The sequence below is a fragment of the Myotis lucifugus genome, unplaced genomic scaffold (assembly GCF_000147115.1).
Source record: "Myotis lucifugus unplaced genomic scaffold, Myoluc2.0 scaffold_1, whole genome shotgun sequence".
NCBI classification, from domain to species: Eukaryota; Metazoa; Chordata; class Mammalia; order Chiroptera; family Vespertilionidae; genus Myotis; species Myotis lucifugus.
The window spans coordinates 16,934,584-16,962,568 of NW_005871049.1; the positions used below are offsets into that span (position 1 = coordinate 16,934,584).

At 37.8% G+C, this 27,985-nt stretch overlaps 1 protein-coding gene across 1 annotated transcript in view; it reads left to right on the forward strand.

Moving 5' to 3' along the window:
* Positions 1–27,985, forward strand: part of EDNRA (endothelin receptor type A) — a 51,041-nt gene that overhangs the window by 15,093 nt on the left and 7,963 nt on the right. Inside the window, exons 3-5 of the mRNA XM_014455694.2 lie at positions 13,843–13,970; positions 23,086–23,284; positions 26,769–26,921. Of these exons, the coding sequence (XP_014311180.1) occupies positions 13,843–13,970; positions 23,086–23,284; positions 26,769–26,921 (480 nt within the window). The remainder of the gene's footprint in view (positions 1–13,842; positions 13,971–23,085; positions 23,285–26,768; positions 26,922–27,985) is intronic.

Here is a 27,985-nt window from a genome sequence, read left to right on the forward strand (position 1 = left end):
CCCCGTAGCATGGGCCATGAAGTTTCAATCACATTGTAAGTGCTCACCCGCACGTGGTATTTTGTGGAAGACCCACACTCAAGGGGCCAGTTTGCCGACCACTGCCCTAACCGGTTTAGTTTAGTGGATAGAGCGCCAGCCTGCAGACTGAAGGGTCCCAGGTTTGATTCCAGTCAAGGTCACGTGCCAGGTTGCAGATTCGATCCTCAGTAGGGGGCATGCAGGAGGCAGCCAATCAATGATTCTCTCTCATCATTGATGTTTCTCTCTCTCCCTCTCCCTTCCTCTCTGAAATCAGTAAAAATACATTTTTAAAAATGTTATTTATAGCAATATATAACATTAGAATAATATTACCTAAAGCTTAATTAGTGTTTACTCTGTGCCAGGCTAACTCATTTGATCCTCAAAACAAACCTATGATTCACTAGTATTGCCTGAATTCCAAAAATAAAGAAACTGAGGATGGTGTTTAAGGATTTATTTAAGGTTACACAGCAAGTGGTAGAGCCAGGATTTGAATCCATTCTGATGTCAGAGGCCATGCTATTAGCTAAGCTGCCACTCTGCTTCTCTCCCATATACCTACCTCATAAGGCAAACTTCATAGTTATCAAAATGGCATCTCTAGTACAGAAGTCTATTTTCAGAATGATCAATGATGAATGTCATCCCCTTTTCTCTCCTCCATAAATCTAACAGTTTCTTTAGTCACTTATTTAAAACAGAAGTAAGCTATTATAAGGAAAATGTGTATGAAACAAAGATTGTCTTCGAAAATAGCATGCATGTTCTAAGTCTTGCAGATTTGCACTGGAACATCTGGTAAACAGATTTTTGTATTCTATACTCATTGTCATGTTGGTGAGGCCAACTGACAGAAGGGAGCCAGAAAATAAAAAAATAAACTGAAAGGAAAGAGTGAGTTCTTTGATGGACCAATTGCCCTAGACACATACATCTGCTCAGAGGAACATTTTTTATCAAACTGGTGTCCTCCCCTAGTCACTGGAAAGGACAGTATGGACATGATCCAGAAAATGAGTGTCTATGACTAGTCCATATTTTCAGTTGGGGTTGAAATATCAGAGTTTACTGAAAAAACTAAAGGTTACATTGCTGGACCTGCCTCCCTAGGTTTATAACTGCACAGGAGTTAAAACGGGAATGCGAAAGCATAAACAGATGACATTTGAGAATATGTCTCAACTGATTTTTTAAAATATATTTTTATTTATTTTAGAGAGGGAGAGAGAGAGAGAAACATCAATGATGAGAGAGAATCATTTATTGGCCGCCTCCTGCACAACCCCCCACTGGGGATCAAGACTGCAAACCGAGTATGTGCCCTTGACCCGAATCGAACCCAGGACCCTGCAGTCCTCAGGCTAATGCTCTATCCACTGAGCCAAACCAGCTGGGGCTCAACTGATATTTTAAAAGAAACTAGAAATCCTCAAATTTTAAAAATTTACATATAAAATATACTTTTTTTGTGAAATGATACCAAAATATCCAAAACAATTTGAATAAGGAACTTTATTAATAGACCTAACTTTAAAAGCAAACAATAAAGCAATTCTGCAGATTGTCTGTACAAAATAAAACAAACAAACAAAAAACTCTGACCACTGTGAACTTTTAGCTTAGTTTCACAAAATAAATATGTCTTGGTGTCATTTATGTCATAAATGTTTTGTTTCTTTGCATCTTTCCATTGTTTCCACTAATTTTATTTTCTTATATTCTCAAATCAATAAACATGATACATCAAATAAATAAATTGAAAGGCAAAAAAATCACATAATCATCAATAAACACAGAAAAGGCATTCGACAAAATCCAACACTCATTTTTGATAAAAACTCTCAGCAAAGTGGGGAAAAAAGGGATCATATCTCAACATAATAAAGACCATATATGACAAACCTATAGCCAACAATATACTCAATGGGCAAAAACTAAAACCATTTTCCCTAAGAACAGGAACAAGACAGGGATGCCCACTTTCACTACTCTTATTCAACCTAGCACTGGAAGTCTTAGCCAAACGATCAGACAAGAAAACATAAAAGGCATCCAAGTTGGAAAGAAGAAAGTAAAACTGTCATCATTCGCAGATGACATGATATTATACATAGGAAACCCTAAAGACTCCACCAAAAAACTACTAGATTTAATAAATGAATTCAGCAATGTAGCAGGATACAAAAATAACACCCAGAAATTGATGATATTTTTATACACCAATAATGAATTCTCAGGAAGAGAAAATTAAAAAAACAAAAAACAAAAAACAATCCCGTCCTAGCTGGTTTGGCTCAGTGGATAGAGCATCAGCCTGCAGACCAAAGAGTCCTGGGTTTGATTCCAGTCAAGGGCACGAACCTTGGTTGCAGGCTCCTTCTCGGCCTGGGACCTAGTCAGGACTCGTGCAGGAGGCAACCAATCGATGTGTGTCTCTCACACCAATGTTTCTCTCTCTGTCTTTCCCTCTCTCTTCTACTCTCCCTAAAAATCAATGGAATAATATCCTCGGGTGAAGATTAACAAAATAAATAAGTAAATATACAACCCCATTTACCATTGCAACAACAATAATAACATTAAGATACTTAGGAATAAACTTATCCAAGAAGGTAAAAGACCTGTACTTGGAAAACTACAGGATGTTGAAAAAAGAAACAGAAGAAGAATATGAACAAGTGGAAGAATATACTGTGTTCACGGATTGGTAGAATTAACATCATTAAAATATCCATACTATCCAAAGCAATCTATAGATTCAATGCAATCCCTATTAAAATAATCACTGTGGCCCTAACCAGTTTGGCTCAGTGGATAGAGCGTCGGCCTGCAGACTCAAGGGTCCCAGGTTCGATTCCGGTCAAGGGCATCTACCTTGGTTGCGGGCACATCCCCAGTGGGGAGTGTGCAGGAGGCAGCTGATCGATGTTTCTAACTCTCTATCCCTCTCCCTTCCTCTCTGTAAAAAATCAATAAAATATATTTTTTTAAAAAGTAATCATTGTGGTTTTCATTTGCATTCCCTTAATGATATTCCCCTATGGATTTTTAATTTCCATGTTCTTAGCTATTTGTGTATCTACTTTGGTGAACTATTTAAATCTTTTAGCCTTTATATTTCTCAATTGTGGGGGTTCTTTTTTTAATATATTTTTATTGATTTCAGAGAGGAAGGGTAAGGGAGAGAGAGATAGAACCATCAATAATGAGAGAGAATCATTGATCGGCTGCCTCCTGCATGCCCCACGCTGGGGATCAAGCCACAACCTGGGCATGTGCTCTCACTGGGAATCACACTGTGACCTCCTGGTTCACAGGTCGATGCTCAACCACTGAGCCATGCCTGCTGGGCTGTGGGGGTTCTTTAGGTATTTTGGACAAAAATTCTTCATCAGATACATAATTTGCAAATATTTTTTCCACTCTGGCTTTTCATTTTCTTAATGGTGTGTTTTTAAAGAGCAAAAGTTCTTAATTTTGATTAAATCCCATTTATCAAACTTTTCTTTTATGGATCATGTTGCTGGTATCATATTTATGAAAACTTTGCCAAATCAAGATTACACAAAAATTCTCCTATCTTTTCTTTAACAGTTTTTATTTTTAGCTCTTTCTTTTAGATCTATAATCAGTTTGAATTGGTGTATGATGTGAGGCAAGCATCTAAGTTCATTTTTTTGCATAGGCATATCCAATTATTCCAATGTCATTTATTAAAATGGCCATTTTTTCCTTGTTGAATTGCCTTGGCACCTTTGTCAAAACTCAACTAACAATAAATACTTAAGGGTTTATTTCTGAACTTTCTTTTCTTTTCTTTTCCACCGATCTCTTTGTTGTTTTGCCAACACCATCCTGTCTTGATTACTGTGGGTTTGAGTAAGTTTTTAAACAGGTACTTAAAGCCATAGTTTGTTCTCTGTTTTCAAAGTGGTTTGGGCTATTTTAAGTCTTTACATTTCTATGTAAATTTTAAGATCAACTTGTTAATTTCCTTGACTATAATAGGGAATGTATTGACCCTTTAGATAAATCTGGAGAAAATTTCCATTTGACAATATTGATTCTTCCAATCCATAAACATTTGTTGAGATCTTCTTTACTTCCTCCAATATTTTGTATATTTCAGTGTACCTGTCTTACACTTCTCTTGATAAACTTTTCTAGGTATTTTATTTTTTATGCTATTTTGAATGGAATTATCTCTTAATTTCATTTTTGAATTTTTCATTGCTTGTATATAGAAATGCAATGGATGTTTGCATATTGCTCTTCCATCCTGTGACCTTGCTGAACTCCACGCCCTTACTCATAATCCCTCGATTTTTTTTTGCTGAGTGTGTGTAATGGTGAAGAATACAGTGACTATTAGACTAGTTTGGTGCCACTGTGTTGATTCATGCTAAGGCACTAGCGGTTTTAGCCACCATTGCTTTTGCACCAACAGTACACATGTCAACCAGTAAAAAAGGCAATAATCTCTTAATGATATCTTGATCTTGCAGAACCCATGAAAGGTTCTCAGAGATCCCAGGGAGTCTACAGACAACACTTAGAGAGCTAGATGATGTCTAAGCACCTATGCAAGTCTGAAATGCTATAATTTTAAAAAATCTAAGATAAATGTTGTTTACCAGACTGATGTTAACATTTGCTTAAATGGTTGATGGTCATGGCAGTCAATATTACTTAGGCAATTGCTGCATGTGGAACAACATACCAGGTCCTTAAGAAAAAATGAAAATAAAATAAAACATGGGCTCTAATCTCAAGGAATAGTACAAGTCTCTCTGAGTATTCAAGTTTCTAATTGAATACCAGCTCACTGTAGGCTAATTACATTAGACCCCTAATTTGTATGTCTTTTTGTTCTACTAGCACTAAAAATAAACAAAATTCTTACAGCGGAAGTGCAGCAGTTATCAAATATCAACACTAGAAGGAAAACTAGGTTAAAATCTATTGTTCTTTACTAGTACAGTTAATATTATCTCATTTCCAAATGACCATAAATAAGACATAAGGCAATATCAAACTAATTTTCAAAACTATTTTAAAAGCCTTAATTTTACATTATTATTTATAATAGACCCTTGACTGGAAGGTAAACTAGCCATTTAGCTACTATTTTTTCCTGCATTTTACATATCGTTAAGATAATATTTAAAATATGATGCTTATGGCACATAGAGCAAGTTTACTATATATTTTAGCTTTTTCCCTGGAGTGTACTAAAATACTATTCATACAGTCAAAGTAAATAAATAGTCTTAAGGCTTCAGTCTGTGGGATTCCTCAGGTTCGGACATCCTTAATCCTTTGGGGTAAAAGAAAAGGCAAAAGGGACTAAAACACTTAATAATGGGAAGAATAACAGAAAAATGGGAAAAGTAAAATTAACCATAAAAAATGAAGGGAAGGATTGTGGTTAGGTTAGGTTAGGTTAGGTTAGGGATAAATGGAGTTAATAACAGTTTCAGAGAAACCAGTTATATACTGGAATTCTGATGTGAAAAAAATCAGGCAATATAAGAGCTAGCAGAGAATTTAAAAATAATCTAGTTCTAGCCCGACATTTCTTATTTGGCAGAGGAGGGAACCAAAGCCCAAAGATTTTCAATAGGGTTAGAGCTGGAAGCCACAATTTCTAACTTTCCCTTCAGTATGTCCCATCCTTCCCCCTTCACATTAAATAAAACTTTTGTAGTTTTAATAACTCTCTAGACCACACATAGCATTTTTCTAGAAGACAACCAAGGCTTCTAAAACGTTAACGGATGCATTGTTGAAATGCACTCGTTATTATGTGATGCATCATAACATGACTGGTAACTCAGACATCTTGAGTATGTCTTCCCATTTCACTTTATGCCTCAGCTATTGGGAATTGTTTATTTTCTAATGAGTTTCTGTTATTAAACATTCAAAATTACCTCAACCTTATTTACTGTAACACATCAGCTTCAGCATCAATTGCATTCTTTTTTCCCCCAAGAAAGTCACATATGGTATCATTTTCTTCATGCTGCATACCATATCTTTGTTCTGTCATTGTTTCCATCTATACATAGGATAATCGTGACCACATGACATACTTTATAATGAAGAATTAACTCCAGATCTTAAGATTGTTTACATTAAATAAGCTGCCTGCTTTCAAAGATGCCATTTGTTTTCCCTTTTTCCTACTTATCACCACCTTCCTGGTAAGTTTTTGGGGCTACTACCTAAATCTCTATGTAGGGATTGCTGCTAGTTTGTTTTGTTTAATTCTACTTTGGTTTTGCCTGCATGGTTCTTTCAGATGAGTACTAGCATGTACTGCCATGAGACTGCTAATTAAAATAAACAATAAAACTTTTTCATTAGATGGCGGGCCTTCTTGTGTGTCCAGGTCAGAGCACTTATTTTCCATAATTATGCTTGCACTGTTTCAAGAAAACATAAGGCTCCACTCATGACATATGTGTGAAATCTTTTCTCCATTCAGGAAAAGCCAGATTCATTCTTTCCAACATAAATCTTCTCTCTGTTACGAATGAAATTTTAAAGCATTGAGATGTACATTTGGAACTAACCTGTATAATTTTTATATTGAGTATTTCTAGTTTTTCTACTTTAGCAAAGTTTAATTCTTCTCCATCCAATGATCCTTTGGTTTTATGAATGTAAAATAAATAGAAGTCTCAAGACTTTGCATCCAGAATGGCATCCTTACAGCAGTGATCAAAATGAGAAATTTCCTTGTCATCCCAGCCTTCAGATGACTGAGATTGTTGGGGATAATAATCCCATATGTTGGGTGAATCATCTTTCCTCTAAGGAATAAAACCTTCATGACTCTGGAACTCTGACTTTAAAAAGTATTTTTCCTCCACTGGGGGGTAGGGCAGGCTGGGGGATTGTCAAGGGCGGGGGGGGGGGACATATATAATACTCTTGGTAATACTTTAAGCAATAAAAAAAAGTATTTTTCCTCTTTTTTTTCCTCCCTTCCTCCTGGTTATTATTAACATCTATGTGTTTCAGATTCTAAAAGTTAGGACTTCAGCAAAACTGAAACACTGAATATTCAACAGTGAACAATATGGGTAGCAAATAATAGCAACAGTTTCATGTTTTCAAAGCTAAGTGCGGAGTAACAGGAACCATCTCTTACAGGAACTAACCTTTATGATCTGATCTGTGATGGGCCAGGAGTTCATTTCATACTCACATCACCCACATGACTCGGGTTCTCTATTTATCTCCAGTTTTCACTGAGGCACAGTTAACCTGCCTAAGTCATGCCAGGGCACAAAGCAGCGGGCTCCAGAACCTGGGCTCTTTGTCATGTGCCACACCACCTTCTCCTTCTGTTGTGCCCCCCCCCACCCCCCCCACCCCCCGCAGAATACTGTTACACAGCTTCCTTAGGAACTGTCATTGGTGCTTATCTTCTAGGTAGCAATTTCCTTGAGAATGGGGGCTTTTATGCTTCTGTGGTCTGTTATCACCCTGCATGGTGACCTGAATGATCCTCCTTCACAACCTCATTGGAAAACAGGACAAAAAGTAAAGACTGATAGCCCGGCCAACATGGCTCAGTGGTTGAGCATTGACCTATGAAGCAGGAGGTCACAGTTTGATTCCTAGTCAGGGCATAGGCCCGGGTTCTGGCTCAATCCCCAGTGCGGGGAGCGAGGGCAGCTGATCAATGATTCTCTCTCATTATTAATGTTTCTCTCTCTCTCTTCCTCTCCCTTCCTTTTTTGAAATCAAAAATAATTTTAAAAAGTAGAGACTGATAACCATGGGCTGTGCAAATAGCTCACATTTCCAGATACTTACTGTACCTAAGCCCTTTCTATGGATTGTCTCTTCTGTTGCCCACAGTAATCCTCTGAGGTAGCTACCATCTCTGTTTCATTTTCTAGAGGAGGAAGCTGAGAAGCAGTAAGGTTCACCAACATGCCAAGGTCACAGGGTCAGGAACATGGCAGAGCCTTCTGTCTGACCCAGGGAGTCAAGCTTCATGGCCCACACTTAACTAGTAAGCCAGGACACTCGCATCAAAGAAAATGGATCCCCGGGTCCCTGGGCACCTCATGCCAGAGCTGGGAACACTTGTGGAGTTCCTGTTCTGCTCTGCATTTGTCATCCACTCTAACTGCTTGGGCTGGTCAGGAGGCAAGAGGAGTCTATCGCAGGAAAGAGTGTGTGGGTAGGGTAGCAGCCACAGGTTTTATTTATTTCTATGAATGCTCTAGTCCTCAATCCTGAAGCAATTAAAGCATAATGGAAGATCAAAATCTATTCTCAGTAACACCCGGTTGTCTATTTATTTTATTGTATTTGATTTTAAATTTGCAACACCCATCGAGCATATTCTCATTATTAAGGCCTGTCCTGGGTGTCACAGGCTTATAATGATCTCAGTCTGTGCTGTTGGAAGATGTTTTTATTTTGATGATGTACCAACTTCTACATCCCAGCCCTGGCCCCAGCAAAAAAAGAAAACCTCGAACCCCACTTGTTTTAAGACTGGCATCTGGTCCATCATGTCCAATTCCAAGTGACCCTACAATAATTCATGTTGAGGGGAAGAGAACCTTTTATTTACTTTCAGGTTTTCAGCTATTACAGACTGTACTCATAAATCCCTCATTCCTGTCTAGGATGGGTGGAGTGAGACGGTGGGGAGGAGGAGAATCCCTCAGCCTCACCAGACAGGGTGGAGGGAAAATAAACACAAAGAAAAATGTGCCACTGGTTTCATTTATCTCATTATTAGGATGTTATGCCGATCTGAAAAATAATGTCCAAGTAACAACATTAACTGGCAAGGAATATTACCATCTGGAATGGATAAAGAGGGGGAAATTCATTTATATTATCTTTTTATCATTAAGTCATGAATAAATGGTACATTTCAGTTTATGATTATAAATCATAGCAGTTCAAAATATCTAACATTTGTGTGGTATACATTCAGTTTGCAGAATTCTTTCATGAGCATTTTGAGCCTCCCAAATGCTCATCAATCATGTGGCAGATATGAGAACCATCCCAATAACAAATACAGGAATGAGACTTACAGTGGGAAAATGGCTTGTCCAAGGTCACACAATTAGTAACAGGTAAATCTTGTACTTGCACCTAAATCTTATGCGTTCACAATCTATGTTGAATTTGGGAAAGAACAGCCTTATTTTGTAGTGTTACACCGGTGAGGCCTGAGACATTAGACTGCAACATTAGGGTTAGGTCACCTGTACCTTTTTTTTGGTGTGTGTGAGAGAGAGAGAAATGCAAATTCTCAGGCTCCACCTCAGAACTCTGGGGTTAGGGCCTAGCAGTCTGGTTTAATGAGTCCTCTAGATGATCCTCATGATTCTCATGCTGCTAAAGCTTAAGAACCCTGGGCTAAAGCTTGAGAACCACTGTGCTAAAGCAATGATTCTCAGCCTTGGCCACACACTGGAGTCACCTGGGAACTTTAAAAACTACTGAGGCTTTTGTCCCAACCCCAAAGGTTCTGATTTAATTGATCTACAATATGGTTTTCAACCACATCACTACTGACATTTTGGGCTGGATTATTATTTGTTGGCGGACCTGTCCTGTGCATTGCAAAATGTTTAACAGCATCACTGACCTCTACCCAATAGATGTTAGTAGCCTCCCTCTCCCCCACCACCAGTTGTAATAAATGTCTCCAGACATTACCAAATGTCCCCTGGGGGCCAAAGATGAGAAGCACTAATCTAGGGCCATGGCCCAAGCACTGGGATTTTTAAACGCTCCCTCAATCATGCTAATGTACAGCCACGGCTAGGAACTGTCACTCTGGAAGGTTCCTTTTAATGAGCAGCTTTGGATGTGCAATGGACTAAAGAACAAGAAAAGGTAAACTTTATAGCACTGGGTGTAAAGTTAGAATAAATCAACGTGCAGTGAAGACTCTGGCACTTTGCCCAGGAGTCAAGTATACAGGCTTTAGGGTGTAAATTTCACATCAACCATTGGCTCCTTACATTTTTGCTGACTTTCTGGCTGTTGGGTGTGTTCCAGAAAACTGACATAAACAGGTACTTTGCTCTTATCTAAAAATTCCCAACCAAGTAGATACTGCTTTGTGCTAAATATAATAGTGGACATCCTGCTTTCAGACCTAGTCCTTCTAAAAACAGGATGCTTATCAGTGTTTCATGTGATATAAGACCTTCTGTAAATCTGTTTTGACAGGCTTAAAAAATTCAGCCTGTCAATTTTATGATGTTGATTTTGACACAATCCAAATCACCCATTTCTACATTAATTTGTGCCATTTAGTAGTATTTTAGTTTTCAGATGATGATCAGGGACTTTATATTTCAACTGTAGGAAAATCCCCTATGTAAGAACCAAGGCAAGTGTCCTTCGGTAAATCTGTTCTCCGCAGGCGGCCCTCTGCTGCCTCAGTGAGTGCTCTGTGGTGTTCCTCTGTGATCCCGAGAAGGGGAGGGCACGGTATACATTTTAGACCTTAGGATGTGCATCATCTCCAAGTGCCTGCTCTGCACCTCTTATAGGCTGAGCAGTCCCATCCCAGCCCAAAGTGATAGGTCTCCAAGAAAATAGTTTGTGACCTGCCCTCTTCAACCTGGGTCTGAAGTAGAACAGTATTCTCCCACTTTCTCAAGCAACAGTTGTAGGTGATTGCTTTTTTCAACAATAAGAGTGGAAATGCTACTTTGAGAGACTGAGAAATAAGTTTTAAATAGAAAATAAATTACAAGATGAATGTGTTTTCAGGGCAAAATTGGTAATACTAAGAACTATGTTATATGCTTAGAAATTATAGGCCCTTTTATAGTAAAAATAAGAATTGACTGCTCCAAGGTGCCAGATTAACTCCGTGAACCAATTGGTAGTAGCTTGTTCACATTTTATAAAACCAACTAATTCTTTTGCCATAATCTAATTTATCCTAAGCAGTTGCTTATCTTTTTCTATCCTAGCCTAAACTGTTTCATCATTGTGCTTTTAAAAATTAAAACCTTTCGATTAGGCCTCCCAGGAAAGTACTTTAGGAAAAAGGATCATAAAAGACTGTTAATAGGTATTGTTTTTCATACAGTTCCACTTGTTTTTATGAAAGGCATATTCCTGTATGTACTTAGGAAGATTTCCAGAAGAAAACACAGTTAACAGTGGCTGCCTTTGGGCAGGAAGTTTAGGGGCCTTGATTGGAAGGGAAACATGCTTTTCGTTATACTTTTATACAGCTTATTTTTACCATTTAAAATTTTTATTTTCAATTTTACATACTGGTATATAAAAGAAAGTACATGCTCCCTATAGTCTTTCAGAAGTTCCAAAATGCCTCTTTTAATAAGAGAAAAATGGGTGAGCTGCACTCCATGCCTCTTTGATGCCTCTTCCTTTTGTATATGTTCTATTGCTAAAACAGAGTGAGCAGAAAGGAGACTTTAAATGTAAAATTACTCCAACGTTGGTTACATGAATCAGAATAAGAAGCAGGTCCTACGTGATTTGAGATTGGGTAGTTAAGGAGAGCCTCTTTGAAGAAGCCACATTTAACCAGAAAGGGAAAAAGTTGCCTCCAGGCAAGGGCCTAATTTCCCCTGACTGCATTGGAACAGTTACTATCCATACATTTTTCAGAATGGGGCAGATTTAGGTTGGGGAAGTCTACACTGTGATTGTATCTAATCTTTTCCTTCAATGAGTTCTTTCATTTCCCTTTGTCCATACTTCCCCAAAAGAATCAATGCTCACTCCTGGAGAAAAGAAAAATACCAACAAAAATAACAAACACCTATTTGTGTCAAAGAAATACAATTCTATAATATTTTTGGGCTCACCAAAACCATATCTTTCCCTCAGTCCTTCCTTTACACCTAGTCCTAGTTAAAATTTTAAGCAAGCACGAAAAAGGAAAAAATTCAACTGAGATTGGCCCAAAACAATACATGCTCAGTTGTGGACTTTTCTGCATCATTTTTCTTAGCACATGTCACTTAGACCTTCACAGGATTTCAGAGTCTCCCTGAATAAGCAAGAAACATCCTTTTTTCTCTAATTATTGGATGTTTTTATTGGGAAATCCATCCAAGTGGATTTCAGGATCCTCTGCCTCTGGGAATGAACCAATAATAACATAATAGTTCAACTATTCCAAAGCATATCCTATGACAACCCCTACACATTTAAATTATATCTCTGTAGTCTTTAATGGAGAATTACATTTCTGAGATAAAATACCAAACTCTATAAAAAGGAGCTTTTAGGTGTGTTTTTTTTTCCTTTATAGGGGTGATTCATCCCAGAAATGGTGTTTTGCCTTTGCATGCATCAAGCATTAATAACCAGCAATCAGCAATGGTATAATTGTTAGCTTCATGAAAAATGTCAGAGTTTAGGGAAGTGTTTTTGTGAAGAGCCTATCAGTTATCCTTGGACAAAAGTTTATGTAGAAATTCTGAGAAGACACCAACGAAGACTAGTTAGAGTAAGAGGAAGAAGAGACTAGAGGCAGGACTGGAATAAAGACAAAGGTCCTTTTAGAAAACTATTCAGAAGAAAGGGAAATATATTAAAAGACTAAAGATAACTTCTAAAATTAAGTCAATATAGGATCTTAGCCATAAAAAATAGAATTTTAGAGAGCTTTTGTTACTAAATTCTCAAAATGCATAGGTTCTGATTTTGTATCTATGGGATACTGGTTTCCCACCCTCTTTCAATGGACTCCCATTAATGACCACATTGACCATGAAATTAAACCTCACATAATGTTTTAGAAATGGTAGGACAGAAATTCGAAACTTAACTTAGAGTTACTATGGCGATAGGTACTTTGCAAAGAAAAAAAGACAAATGTATCTAGTTAGTAGGATAGTGTTTCCCACTGAGTGAAGAAAGTTTAAATTCTGAGTCACTAAGCAAAATTTGGAAAAGAAATTCATACCATTTTTACTCTTGAAAATGCATCATATATTCAGCAAAGACTTCCCCCTCTTAGGTAGCTGAACTATTCTTCTCCTTGTGCAATACCCCAATTAAAAGAATATCAGCAACTCCAGGGACTTCATGTTCTTGCTACTTACCACAGCCACTAGAGGGGGTCCATCCTTTCATACCAACAAAGACTTTAAATTGTCAACATGAAAAAATAGATTTTCCACAAATGCTACAAACAGATCACAGGACCCACACTTTTCTCTGTATGATAAAGGCAAGTTTGAGTTTTAATAAAGAAAGGCCGCTTATGACACACGTACTGAAGCAGTCAGCTCCTTAAGCACAGAGGGAAAGATAAGTTCCAAATGGCTTTGGGTGTTAACCAGCTGACAAAGTCAGTACATCTTAAACCACTTCATTTTCCCAGTATTCTTCATAACCTCGCATTCAAAACTTTGGCTGCTTGTCAGGAGACAATATTATCTCCCAATTCCACTAGCTGAAAATGATTTGCTTTACTTATGGTTTAGGAAGAACTGATAAGAGATGACTGCCTTGCTTCTCTGTTAAGCTATCATCCAAGCCCCACACTTTTGCTACTCTTTAAAAGTAGTTGTTACGACTATTATATGTAAGATCAAAGATTTATCTCTTCTGTTATTATATTTATCATTTTCCAAACTTTTCCAGATTGCTGAGTCTTTAAAACATGAAAAAAGGAGAAGAAGAACACTCTGTTATTACCATGCTAACTGGAAAGCATAATGAATAATAAAATGTAGAAGTTTGGAAGATAATTAGAAGTATGTGTCCATGTATTCCATGCCAGCTCTGCCATTTCTTACTACTTTGTCTCCTTTTTTTCAGCTGTTGGCTGGGCGCTGGCCTTTTGATCACAATGACTTTGGCATATTTCTATGCAAGCTGTTCCCCTTTTTGCAGAAGTCTTCAGTGGGGATCACCGTCCTCAATCTCTGTGCTCTCAGTGTTGACAGGTAATGTGGTTCTTTCCCTTTACTCTTTTGTTGGATTTAGAAAAGCAGTTTTATCATAAGAAGGGAAGTCAAGAAGCATTGAGAGTTGGTGCCTAGATAGTTGTTATTTCATGTGAATTAAAATATTAACAGTCTTACTCTACCGTTTAGAATTGCTTTTCACATTTACTGATTATTAGTCATCTTTGGCTTAGGCAATTTGCATCTAGAGCATTTTGTCAATTATATTCATTTGGCAGTCTAATGGCAACAAAAATTCTAATTAAAAAGCATATTAAAAGGAGTAGACATTGAACAGCCCTTCTAGAAAACAAAATCCTACTGAAGGTTTGCCTTCTGATTCAGTAATAGGGCATAGATTCCTATTTCTGGTATTGGTTTGCCTCACCCATACCATCCCCACCATGCATGGAAAAAAATTAGCTAAACATTCCATTACAAATTATCAGTTCTGTATCAATGTTCTTAATATTTGTGTGTGTGTTTTTCAAGACAGAAAAAATAATTTCAAGCATCTACAGGATGTCCCCCAAAAATGTATACACACTTAACAGTTGATAACTCAATTAATGTTTCTTTCTTTTCAGATTTAACCCATTGGAATTAATAATTATTATTAATAATAATTATTCAAAGTGTGTAAACATTTTTGGCAGACACCCTATATTTTACTAAGACTTGGTCTCAGTTTTAGGTCAAGAAGATAAGCCATTTTAAAATTCCACTCCCACAAAAATCTACTTTAATCCAGGAATTTTTTCCTTGGTAATAAACTCATCATTCTTTGTTTCATGGGTCCTTTTTATTATTTTTACATTTTATTGGGTATTGACTCTAAGCTTGGGAACCTGCATGTAGGGAATCTATTTTGACATTTCTGTTTCAAAATGTTTCACATGAGAATGAATCATTCACAGTTAGTTCCTGAAGGTACCTTTGCTTTGAGCTTGATTTGGTTGCATTGCATTCTACTAAAAATATGAAAATCTTTCTTTTTATTTCTTTTACTAAACTAAGGAGAAAAAAAAGAAATTGGAACCTTTTACAAAACAATTTGAAACTTGAGAATTCATGCTATTAGTGTATGAGCTGAGACAATTATGGCTCAGAAAGACTTTTCATGATTTTTTTATATTTTTTTTAAAAATATCAGTTAGCTCTCATTTCAGAGTTGTTTTGGGGGGATAATGAGAGTAACTGTACATCCAAGTTCTATACAGTTTCTTTATTATTTCATTGATTGCTCAATTAATACAGGATGCTGTGGGATCAAAGAAAAGTTCTGTTAGCTTTTAATCTGAATAAGGTAAACAAGAGATGTAACCTTTTCACTAATTCCTCCTCAAATATAACTCTTATTTATTTGTATTTTACATCTATAGTCACTTAAGAAAAAGATAAAGTGGGAATTTCAGAAAAAGAATGAGGAAATTCTTTTTGATCCCTAATTCAGCTTTATCAGTGAAATAATTTTTTAAATGCTAAGGTAGTATACTTCTAAAAGTATACTCCTATAAGTATATTTCTAAAATGAATAAATTTTTCCCAGCAAAATATGAATAATCAACCATTACCAATAATTAAAATAGATATTCTTACATGCCATAAGTGATGGATTTTTTTAAACCTACTTTAAGAAAAATTTATTGATTTTGAGAGAGAGAGAGAGAAAGAGAGAGACCTCAATTTGTGTATTTATGTATTCATTGGCTGATTCTGACAGAGTATTCAACTCTAAACCTTCCTTCCTGTATTGGGACAAATCTCAAACCAACTGAGCTACCCACCCAAGGCAGGTGGCAACTTTGAGTTTGGGGAGGAGAATTCAGTGCTGTTCTTTGTAGTTAGCAGTCGTATTTAAAGTGGAAGATGATGGAGGTTAGACCAGTAAAAGGGTTTGGGTACAGATTCAACTTCTAGTTAAAAGTTGCCTGGAGAAGGAGGCTGTAAAAAGATAAAACTCCTTTAACAACTACTCCAGAATGATGTATAATTAGACACCTGGAAAAGTTGCAAAGATTGATTAATAAGGCAACTTTGATAGGTCTCAAACTCAAAAGTTGATGTCAGTTCTTCATCCCATAATTTCAAATAACTGCTCAGTGGGCTCTGTGATATTATCAAAGGTTCATCCTAATTTCAGAAGCATGAAGGGGATTTTCTGAAAACCTTCATTTGTATTTAGACATGAACTTAATTTCTCCTTACTCTCCTGGTGCTACGGTTTTCCTTTGCTGGATGACAATAGTGAAGGCGTGGAAGAAATGGCTGAGCCAGAAAAGAGAATGTGGGGACTGAACAAAGTCCAACGCTGGCTGTAGGGCAACTTGGGATCTCATTTGGGGTTCTGTTCCCTATTTCACATAGTTATTCATTCTTTATCTTAATTCTAATGTCAAAATCAGGCAACTGGTTAATTTTGCTAGCTCATTTTTCTTTGATAACCAACTACCCCAAGACGGTGGTTTAAAAGATCCACCATTTTATTATTATCGTACCACAGACAAGTCTTCTGATCTTTGTCACTTTGACTGGGGTCTCTTGGTGGATTTCAGCTGGCAGCTGAGCATCTCCTTGGTGCAAGACTCACATGTCTGGCCTGTTGGCAAGAAAAGCTGGAAGTCTGAGCTCAGCAGAGCCCATCTCCCTCTCCATGTAATCTAGGGCCCCTCAACACATTCTGCCCAGCAGGCTCAGGGCTCCAAGGGGAACCTGTTGCTCTGCTTAGAGACCAGACCTAAAAGTGGCAAAGCATTGTTTCAGCTGCATCCAAGTTGAAGGACTCAGTTGAAAAAGTGTCACAGTATTTGCTACTATAATTTTGTTTTTATGTTTTCTAAAATCATCTTTTAGTTCATTTTACTGTTGATACTATGACAGATGTCCCCATTTTCCTCCCCTTTGCCCACCTCCACCCAGCCCCCACCTGCCCCCTTCCCTCTGGCCATCACCACGCTGCTGTCTGTGTCTATGGGCAGCTATCTTTTAATCCACCACACTGTGTTTCTCTTTAAAATTCTCACACCTAGTATTTTGCCTCCAAACCTCTCTATGGCAATTGGGTTGTCTATCACATGAGACATAAAGCATAAACAAACACTAAAAATACAGTCAGGTTTGCTGTTAATCAAAAATGTGCAGAGGTTAAAACAGAAGTACCACTTTACCTCATGAAAGTGGGAAATTGAAAGAAAAATAATAAATTCTAATGTAGGCAAATTTTGATAGGCACTTGGTAGGAAGGTTTTTTAACATACTTCAGTTACCTTTCTATTTCTTTAATTCAATAATCCTACCCACTCAAGATAATTAATCCTGGAAAATCATTCAAAAAGAGAAAAAAAATATTTGTAGGTGTGTTATTCACAACCTTCAAAGGCTAGAAATATGAACATTAGTAAACTGCATCAGTATCTTATTATACAGGGTAACCATTAAATTAATAAATGATATGCCTCTGTAGAAACATGAGAGTTTTTTATAATCTAATGTAAATAAAGCTAAAATAAAATTATAACTGATTTTTATATTCAAACTATGCTTATTAGAATAGAAATGGACAAATAAGAAGAAGAAATAAAAGATTTTGTTGAAGTACTATCTTTTGAATTTGCTTTTTATACTGTTTAAAAGCACATTCAATAATAAACTTTTAAAAATTTAATGACCATACTAGACCATACTGTAAAGATTCAAAACATGCATTAAACATCTCTGGCCTTGATGAAAATCTATTTTAAAAATACAGGGTGGGCCCTAACCAGTTTTTCTCAGTGGAAAAGGCGTCGGCCTGCGGACTGAAGGGTCCCGGATTCGATTCCGGTCAAGGGCATGTGCCTTGGTTGCAGGCACATCCCCAGTGGGAGGTGTGCAGGAAGCAGCTGATTGATGTTTCTCTCCCATTGATGTTTCTAACTCTCTGTCCCTCTCCCTTCCTCTCTGTAAAAAAATGAATAAAATATTTTTTTTAAAAAATACAGGGTAGGGCAAAAGTATAAGTGTATAGTTGTAAGTACTGTGAAACACAGTGTATTCTTGTATCATTATTTATTAATGATTTTATTATTTTCTGCACAAACAACTGTACACCTACTTTTGCCCCACCCTGTATACAGTAACCAACAACTTTACATAAAGAAAACATGTAATTTATACTTTTATTTTGGCATATCACATGACAGGGTACAAAATTCACTGGAAACCAGGCAGAGGACATGGTAACACGCCAGTCCTCAGGCTCCTAACTGGAACATAAAGGGGAGAAAGATCAGCCCAAAGGTCCCTCCTGGCTTTTTAATTATTTGATTCTAAAATTCTAAACGTATTAGCTCTTTATCTGTTGTTTTATTCAGGGCTGGCTTGAAAAATAAGAAAGTGTTCACAATATAGTGTTCTATCGACTTTAGCCAATAAAGACAAATGCATGGTAAGGAAACAAAGACATTTAATTTAATAAATATTTATTCAGCATCTATTGTTCTAAGTATTGTGACCAACACACAAAATGTCTACCCTATGGAGTTTCTATTCTAAAGAGAAGGGTGGGCACAGACAATAAAAAAATAGATAAGTAAAATATTTGACTGGTCTCATGGTAGTAAGTGTTATGGCGAAAATATATTAGGGTTAGCAGGACAGGTAAGTTTGAGGGGATGCTGGCAATTTTAACAGGATGTTTGGGGAAGGCCTCTGTAAAAAGGCACAATTGAGTAAAGACCTAAGGGAAGTTAAAAAGCAGCTCTGAGGTTACTGGGAGGTATTCCCATTGGGGTGGGAAACCATTGGGGCATTTGAGAACAGGAGTGACATGATTGACTGATGTTTTAACCTGGTTTCTGTGTTCAGGGTAGATTGCAGTAGGGCAAAGTGGATGCAGGGAAACCAGTTAGGAAGCTATTGCTATAAGCCAGGCAAGATGGTAACAGGAGAGGTGGTGAGAAGTGATTGCATTGGAAATATTGTGAAGGAAGAGTTTGCAAGGTTGGCTAAATACTTGGCTGTTTGGTGGAAGAGAAAAAGAGGAGTGAAGGCTGACTTCAGAGTTTTGGCCTGAGATGGTAAAGACTGAAAAGAAGGCAGGCTTGGGGACAAGGAAGAAGACTGGAATTAGTGTTATGTTAGGTTTAGTATTTGCCTACTAAATACCTGAGTAGATATCTCAAGTCTAGAGTTAGAGCTGAGGTTCTAGGCTGGAGTTATAAATTTGAGAATTATTTATCAGCATATAAAAAGTTTAAACGATATTAAAGCCATGAGACTGGAGGGATCACTAAGAGGAATATGCAGGATCCAGCTAAGGAAGTAAGGAGTAGCCTGCGAAGCAGGAGAAAAACCAGGAGAATGTGGGGGAAGCGAAGAATAGAAAGCATTTCAAAGAGGAGGGATTTTTTTCTCAAATATCAGTTATTGGAGGTAGGATCTACACTTGCAGATATTCTTTGATGACTAGATTGAAGGCTATTTATAATCACACATAATAAGAAGAACCTATTTGAGTAGATATGTGCTGTGTTATTATATTCCAAAAGAAATCACTTTGGGAACATCCAGTTTTTAAAATTTATTTTTATTGGATTTATTGGGGTGGCCTAAAATTATATAGGTTTCAGATATACAATTCTATAATACATCAACTATATATTGTATTGTGGGACCCATTGGCACAGTCTCCTTGCTCACCTAAACTGGGTGCTCCAGGAATGATCCTTGTGTGAGTTATGTGGGCCCTCCTGTTGTAATTGAGTCTTGATTGCTATTGACCCCATTCATGCGTGGGGTGGACCCTCAGGCTGGTTGAATGGGAGGGTCGATCCCTACCATGATGTACAAGCTGCTCTGCAGATACTGACCACAAAAAAGCAGAATTCACCTCAGCAGGGTCTGATACCTGCTAAGATCTCCCTTTGGATATGCTGCTTGTGAAGCTACCTGGATCCTGCTCTGGTGGTCTCTGAAGCTGGCCACTGGGTGTGTGGGGGGCCTTCAAGAGTTGAGAAGATGGGGCTAGTGGATCTCCCATGAAAGAGAGGTGCAGGTCAGGCTTGAGGGAAGGTGGGGGAGTAGCCCCCACCCCAGAGCCACTCAACTCAGTTACTGACATCCCTTAGTCTGCCAAGACCTCTACAACCCAGCCCAGGCAGCTGACTCCTCAGGGCACAAGCTCCCAGGATGGTGCAACAGGGAGTCCAGAGTGTGAGGCAATTGCATTCCCCCAGGCTAACGTCTACGGAGGGGAGTGCTCCACCCAAGTAGGGAGGCGTCTGGGGTGTGGGAGAGGGACTCAGCACAGAGATCCTGGCAGTTGTCCCTTCAGCTCTCTCACAGAGCCATAAAGCCCAGTCTCTTTTCACGTGATTAGTCCAATCTGCCTTCCCTCTGCTGGAGCCCAAGGTGAGTGGCTGTGAATGAGATTTTTGTGCATTGGCCCTTTAAGAGGGTGCCTGTGTCTAGCAGACTCTCCTGGCCCCCTGACAAATAGAATCCCACTGATTTTCACAGCCATGTCTTCCTAGCTCTGATGCTCTGGTCTGGGAAGCCTGGCTTGGGGTTGAGACCGCACACTTCTCAGGAGGAACCTTTTCAGCTGAGATACCCCTCCAAAACCTTAGCTGCCATGTGGTGGGGTGGGGCTAGCCCTTTCCCCAGTTCCACCCTTCTTCTGTAAATCCTTGGTTGTAAGACTTCTCTTAAGCTAGCCTTCAATTGGTTATTCAGGTTGATTGCTCTACATTTTAGTTGTAATTCCAGTCTGGTCCTGGGAGGGGGTGAGTGTAACATCCACCTACCCTGCTGCTATCTTGGATCCAAGCATTTCTTATTTTCCACAACTTTCCCCACCTCCATCATCACAATTGTTTCTAATTGCTCTTATGGTTGTTTTCTCATTTCATAGAGATTTTATCAAGACAACTATGATGACAAATGGAAAATATTCTAGTTCTCAGTCATGTGTGTTAATGAAGGAGCAGACTGATTATGAATAATTTACTAAGATAGACACTAAAAATTACTTCTATTTGTTTTTAAATATTTAATTTACATTGGATTATAGACATGTCATATTCTGGGAACTCATGTCACATTATAAAATGAAGCTAGTCTTTGAATATATTCATTATAAGTACATGTTGACTACATTTAAACGACTTTCTATCTCCAATCCTGCCTAAGACATCTGGTTTTCTTACTCCCTTAAGAGAGTATTTTAAAGTATTTTATTTAAGTCACCTTTCCTGATAACTGATCTGAGAGGAGGAGAGAAGAAATAGATACTAGTATAACTCATTGAGAGCCTCAGGATATAGACATTCAGTCTCCATTCCTTTTTTACTGAACTTCAGGCTACCAGTCTAATAGGGCAACAAAGAAAAGTAAACAGAAATGAGTAGCAAAATAAATAGCAATCTTTATCCTACTGAAAATAACCATAAATTTAAAAATGCAATCTTGGCCATATCGTAAAAGGATTTTCTTGGTCTCTTTGCATAGCTGTATTTTATTCCATTCTGAACTCATCTGGACTTTTTTAGAGATTGTACTGCACCCTAAACTATTTACCCTAAAAATCTTTTGCAAAACATTTCTCCAGAAAATTGTGCTGTATATATCCCATGTGGCATCATTGTGCATACCAAAACTATAGACTCTAATCTACCATGAAGAACAAGATAGCATAATTCCAAGAAGCTGTGTTTCCACAGATGTACCTTAAAGATATACTGAGATAGAACACTGAATATAAGTGATGGGACTCATCTTGGTAGATATGGGTAGCTTGTAAGTTGCCTGGCTTTCCTGACTAATCTTCCACATTAAGTTGCATATCCTGTGAACCCATGTGTACCTGTCTCCAATGCCTTGATCTGTTTTATAGCCTTCTGGCTCTATCTCATGAAGCTATAAAAAGGAGAGTGTTTCCTTTCCATTACAACAGCAACAAAAATTTCAAGAATGAAGCCACAAAAATACCATGCTACATCACAGGTCATTTCTTAGAACTAAGTCTGAAAGTAGTTAGCATCAGACCATCACATGAGATCAAAGACCATAAACCAATCTTTCTTTAAACTTAACATTTAAATGTGATTATTATCACAAAAATATTAAAGTTAAAAAAAGGTAAACACAATTTATTAATGCCAATTTGTTTTTTAGTTGACATAATTGTTCAGTTACATTTATATTCTATGCTTCTATAAAAACTGTTCTTTTCTATTAGACTATAAATACTAAAGATTAGAAATCAGTGTATCTTTAAGTCATTTTTATATATTCTAGCTCAGGACCATAATGAAAGTGATATAGTCATTCTTTGACATTTACCAGAAATACTCTCTATTTATTAAAACTGCCACCCGGTAGAGGTCCACTGTAATCATATTTTGAGGGTAGAAGAAAAGAGAAAATGATGGACTATCTATGGTCACTATTCGCTTAAGGATATCTAGCTCCACTTCATAGATAAGATTTCAAATGTTGTTATTTTGTAATATATAAAGAGAAGTAAGATATTACCATTACAAGTACCGGCAGCTTTCACTACCTCTTCTATCATCCAATTTCCCCCCTCTACCCCTCCCCACTTAAGAAACATAGACACACTGCCCTGGCTGGTGTGGCTCAGTTGGTTGGAGTGTCGTCCCATGCACCAAAAGGTAAAGGTTGAGGGCTGGATTTCCAGTAAAGGCACATATCCAAGTTCGATCCCTGGTCAGATGGTACAAATGGGAAGTAACCGATGTTTCCCTCTCTCTCACTCTCCCTCTCCCTTCTTCTCTCTCTAAAATCAATAAAAACATATCATTGGATGAGGAATTAAAAAAAAACCATAGACACTCCTATCTGATGCTGCCACATCCTATATTCTCACAAGGTTATGCTAGATGCCAAATGAAGAGCTCAGACTCAGACCTGCCAGGCAATTGATTTCCAAATGTGTAGGACTTTTAACAGCCCCACTTGTTTTTCACACAAGAATGCCAAAGTAAGTTCCTAAAAAGCCAATGGTTGGTCACTGGCCAAGGGAGGGAACCTGCCAGCATTTATAATTTTTTTTTATTGAAATTATTCAAAATTTCCTAACACCTTGGTTCCACTGCCCCATTTTTATTTTCAGGTACAGAGCTGTTGCTTCCTGGAGTCGTGTTCAGGGAATTGGGATTCCCTTGGTCACTGCCATTGAGATTGTCTCCATCTGGATCCTTTCTTTTATCCTGGCCATCCCTGAAGCAATTGGCTTCGTCATGGTGCCCTTTGAATACAAGGGTGAACAGCTTAATACCTGTATGCTCAATGCCACATCAGCGTTCATGAAGGTACAAATAGTTTAAAGGGAATTAACTGGGGAGAGGAGGAGGTCTTCACTTTTACTTACCATCACCATGACTTGTTGATACCTCTGCAGTGCCCAGTGTGGTTTACTCTATTAGTTCAGTCAAATATTCTTCAGTTGCATAAAAAGTAGATGTTAAACTAGGGCTTAGTTTCTTGAATAGAACAATTATTTTGTTTTTAATTTTATAGCACAACTGTAGATACAACTTTTGTTCTGTACCAAAAAAACCCAGAATTCTGAAATGCATTTATTAGGAAAGAGAGATTATATGTATAAAGTGCTACTTCCTATATAATGAAAGCCTAATATGTAAATTGACCAAACTGTGGAACGATTGGTCACTATGACGCACACTGACCACCAAGGAGCAGACACTCAATGCAGGATCTGCCCCAGCCCAAAGGCCCCAGGACAGCCAAGGCGGGTGTGAGCTGGCCGCCCACCCCCCCACCACCACCACCACCGATCGCCCTGCCAGTTGCCCTGCAGAGAGAGGCGACTGGCAGCAGCAGGGGGCGGGGCTGGGGAGTAGACAGCACCAGGCCAGCCAAGGTGGGTGCCAGCGGGGGCCCCCCCAATTGCCCCACAGATCGGCCTTGATTGCTGGCCAGGTTTAGGGACCCTACCTGTGCACGAATATCGTGCATTGGGCCTCTAGTGTTTTATAATAAGGAATACAGCACAACTTCCATCTGACAGACATGCTGATACTTATTTTTGGTTACTCAGGGAAATATATGTTGCTCACACATTTTTTAAAGGTAGATTTAACTCAAAGTAGGAAGAAAGTTATATTTGCATGTACAAATAATATAAATTTGCAGAACTTTTAAAAAAGTGTTCCGTTTAACAAATTCAGTTGTTGTTTAGTACATCTGGTCACATTAATGTTTCTCTGAAAAGCTTAATCACATGAGTGTATCAGGAAACATACTTACAATGCATATTACCTTTGCAAAACTAGTCAAAGGTGGACTGAGGAGGAAAACCAAAAGGATAACTATTTCACTTAAATCAGCATAATTTAGTGCTTTGATGTAAATTTCATGCAGCTCAGATTCCACATTTAATCACTTTCAGACATCTCAAGGTATGTTTTCCTAACTTGGAAAATTCACAAAATTAGTGGTTTTACAGTTGACCAGTTATCCTGCTTGGACATTCTTGTTTTAAAATTAAAACTATTCATGAAAGCTGCCAAACTGGCAACCTTAAAATTAAGGTCTGTTTATCTACTGACTTTTTTATTACGTCAAATCTTCATAGTGGAAAACAAAGTAGTCAGTAGGAGGTTATCAGAATTTGGGCAGTGTAAATAGGCAACCTAAATATTTCTGAATAAAATGTCTGGGAGAAAAGGCTCAACATAGGAACTTACTAATCACTAGAACTTGACAAAAAGAAAAGGGATACTTTGTAATGACTGAGTCTCCTTTATAAAATGGTCAAGCAATGTTTTTCCTTCAGGCAGGAAAAGCCTAGAGGGTTGTAGTAAAGGGTATGAGTATGAACTGATAATTTTTTTAAATTTGAGAGTCTCTTTCTCCTCCTGTTTTTTGTTTGTATTTTTCTCTCAAATTTTATTCTTATTCTTTGTTTCACACTTTCCTCCTACACTTTGCTCTAACAGACTGGAGGGAGGCCCCTCCATGCCCTTGCTGATGACATCAGTTCAAAAGGAATTTGTGACCCCTTTCTCTATAGGCCTCTGCCATGGAGGGGGCAAGGGGACTCCGTCCAGGCCCCTCAGGGGGTCATCTTTCAGGCCCTCTGTAACTGCATTTGAGCATTCACACCAGCCAGCAATGCACCTGGAAGAAGGGGATACAAATTGAAGAGGGTACTTAAAGGAGTGTTTGTATTGTACTCAAAGGAAACAAGAGTCCTGATTTTTTCTGTTTGTTTGTTTGTTTGTTTGTTTGTTTTGTAAGCTCACTACAGAAATCTTTCTACAGTGTGATGTGGATAGGGAAAGATCTGCATAAAATGGGAGTTTGACTTAACCTGAAGTTAAAATCCAGAGGTCTGTTCACTTGAATGAGAAACAAATTACATGTTTATTTTCACTAACTAATAACTAAAATTTATCATTTCTTTCTATTATGAATATAGGCAACAAACTACAATAGTATTTAACAGTACCACATTTTTGTCACTAATAGAAATAATACATTTTCATACCATATAACATTTGTATAATCTTGCAATATCACTTACAGTCATCATTGCTTCAACATTCTGATAGTTATTAGAACCACCATTGGATATGTCATTTAATTTGTTAATAAACACCTATATTACTATATCAAAATTTTATTTTTAATGTTTTGATACTGTTTCTGTGTAACTAGTTTCCATTATAATCGTACATATTTTATTTTATGCATGTAAAGATATTATTCCCAGAAAGGATTACAGTCTTCCCCAGATTTCCAAGAAGGTCTATGGCATAAAAATAGTTAGGAACCTCTGCCCAGAACTTTTTTTCCTCAGGAACCATTTATAGATTATCTTAATAAACATGCTATAAATGTATCCCACTGTGCCTCTTCTATATTCAGAAACTGTCTAGTTTTTCACAGAGCAACATGATTAGTTTTTACTGTGGGAACTGAGATATTATAACTGCATTATCCATAGTAAATAAACAATCTGAGGAAACAGAATAAGGAAAAGAAAAGCATTTCTTCCCAAGTTGATAATTAATTTAGTGGGAAGAAGAATGTAGATATAATTTTCCAATTTCCATTTTTATAGGGTATTAAATTTTCTTCTTTAAAAAGACATAAAAGTGAATAATCCTAGTATTTACAACTCCTGCCCATAGGGAGATCATGCTAAATATGCCTTCAGATAAGGTACTCTGTCTTGATAGTTTCCAGGTGGTAAGTATTAAAAAGAGTGAGAAGGGGCGTGATTATTTATGGCTCAAACTGGCTAGCTAAAAGGTCACATAGCAGGCATACCAGGCAAAGGGTTAACTCCTGGTAACCAAAGCTACACAGATAAGCCATTCATAACCTTCCCTGTTTCCAAACAAGATATTCACATTAAGTACACTTTGACCGTAATAGCCAAAAGTAAACCAGACATTAGCAAAATTTTGAGGCTCACTAATAAAGATAAATATATATTCTGTATGTCTCAGAATCGTTTTGTGAGCTTTGGAAGGGAATTCTTTTTATTGATTAGGGCTCTTCCATTGTACAATTAAGGTGTCTTATAAAATATATCTTTTTTTTAATGCAGTTTATTCATGTGCTATTTTATAAAGCCAGGATAATTTCTAGAGTTGCCAATTTAATTGGGTTTTGAGCACCACCCCAAGCTCACTGCCACAACCAGAGAGCATGAATATACAAATGTATCTGCAAACATGAAGATTTTTAAGGACCCAGAGGCACTACACAGTTAATTTACCTTATAAAGCCCCCTCCCTCTCTCTCCCTTTTCTTCATTTACAGTTCTACCAAGATGTGAAGGACTGGTGGCTGTTTGGCTTCTACTTCTGCATGCCCTTGGTGTGCACCGCAATTTTCTACACCCTCATGACTTGTGAGATGTTAAACAGAAGGAATGGAAGCTTGAGAATTGCCCTCAGTGAACATCTTAAACAGGTAAATGTAATAAGATTATGAAAATCTGGCCAAGACTATTTTGTCCTTGACAACAAAAGGCTTACGAATACTGTATTTCAAGATTTAGCCTGCTTTCCTGAAAATAAAAATACTGTCTTGTTTGCTTGTATGTCTTATTTTCTTTATAGTTATAATATTAGGTATTTCTTTTGTGAAATAGGGAGCCTAACTGGATCCTAGGCCCAAATAGAGGAACTATTTACTGGTTTTGCCAAGAGTATATTGACCATGTGTGTTTGTGTGTGTATCCATTGAATTTGGCTTGGAACTCTGCCAAGACAAAAAGGAGCATATGACTGTCTCCCCTAGCAGGCTTTGCAGTATTGTTGTGGAAATAAAATACAAACCTGGAAACAACTGGAAAATAGAATCACAAGGTGTGGCAAAAGCAGCCTATGCTATAGAAATCCAGGGAAGATATGAGACTAAGTCATGGAAAAACTGTTCGTGGATGAAGGGGATTGAATTGTTCATGGAAAATAAATGGGAACGATGGGAAAGAAAAGGCCAGCGGGTATTTCAGGTGGGAAGATAGGGGTCAGTTATAACATGACCTGGAAACCACCCATTTGAGGAGTGAGAAAGGAGATGAACCTCATTAGAGCAACATCAACAACATCAAAGATGAGACTCTTGACAAGAAATGTGACCCTATATATTTGAAGAGGTCAAGTTTTGGAGCAACCAAAATTCTAGAATGAATTTGAATATGTCAATAGGAGGCTGCTATTAGTCCCTCCAGGGAAACAAGTAGAACAGAGCTTTAGAGGGGGAAACTTGGGTCTTAAACTTGCTGGCTCTGTGGCATTGGGGAAATTCTTAATCTCTCTAAGCTTCTAGTTCCTCTTAAAAATATATAATTGCCCTGATCGGTTTGGCTCAGTGGATAGAGCGTCGGCCTGCAGACTCAAGGGTCCTGGGTTCGATTTCGGTCAAGGGCATGTACCTTGGTTGCGGGCACATCCCCAGTGGGGAGTGTGCAGGAGGCAGCTGATCGATGTTTCTCTCTCATTGATGTTTCTAACTCTCTATCCCTCTACCTT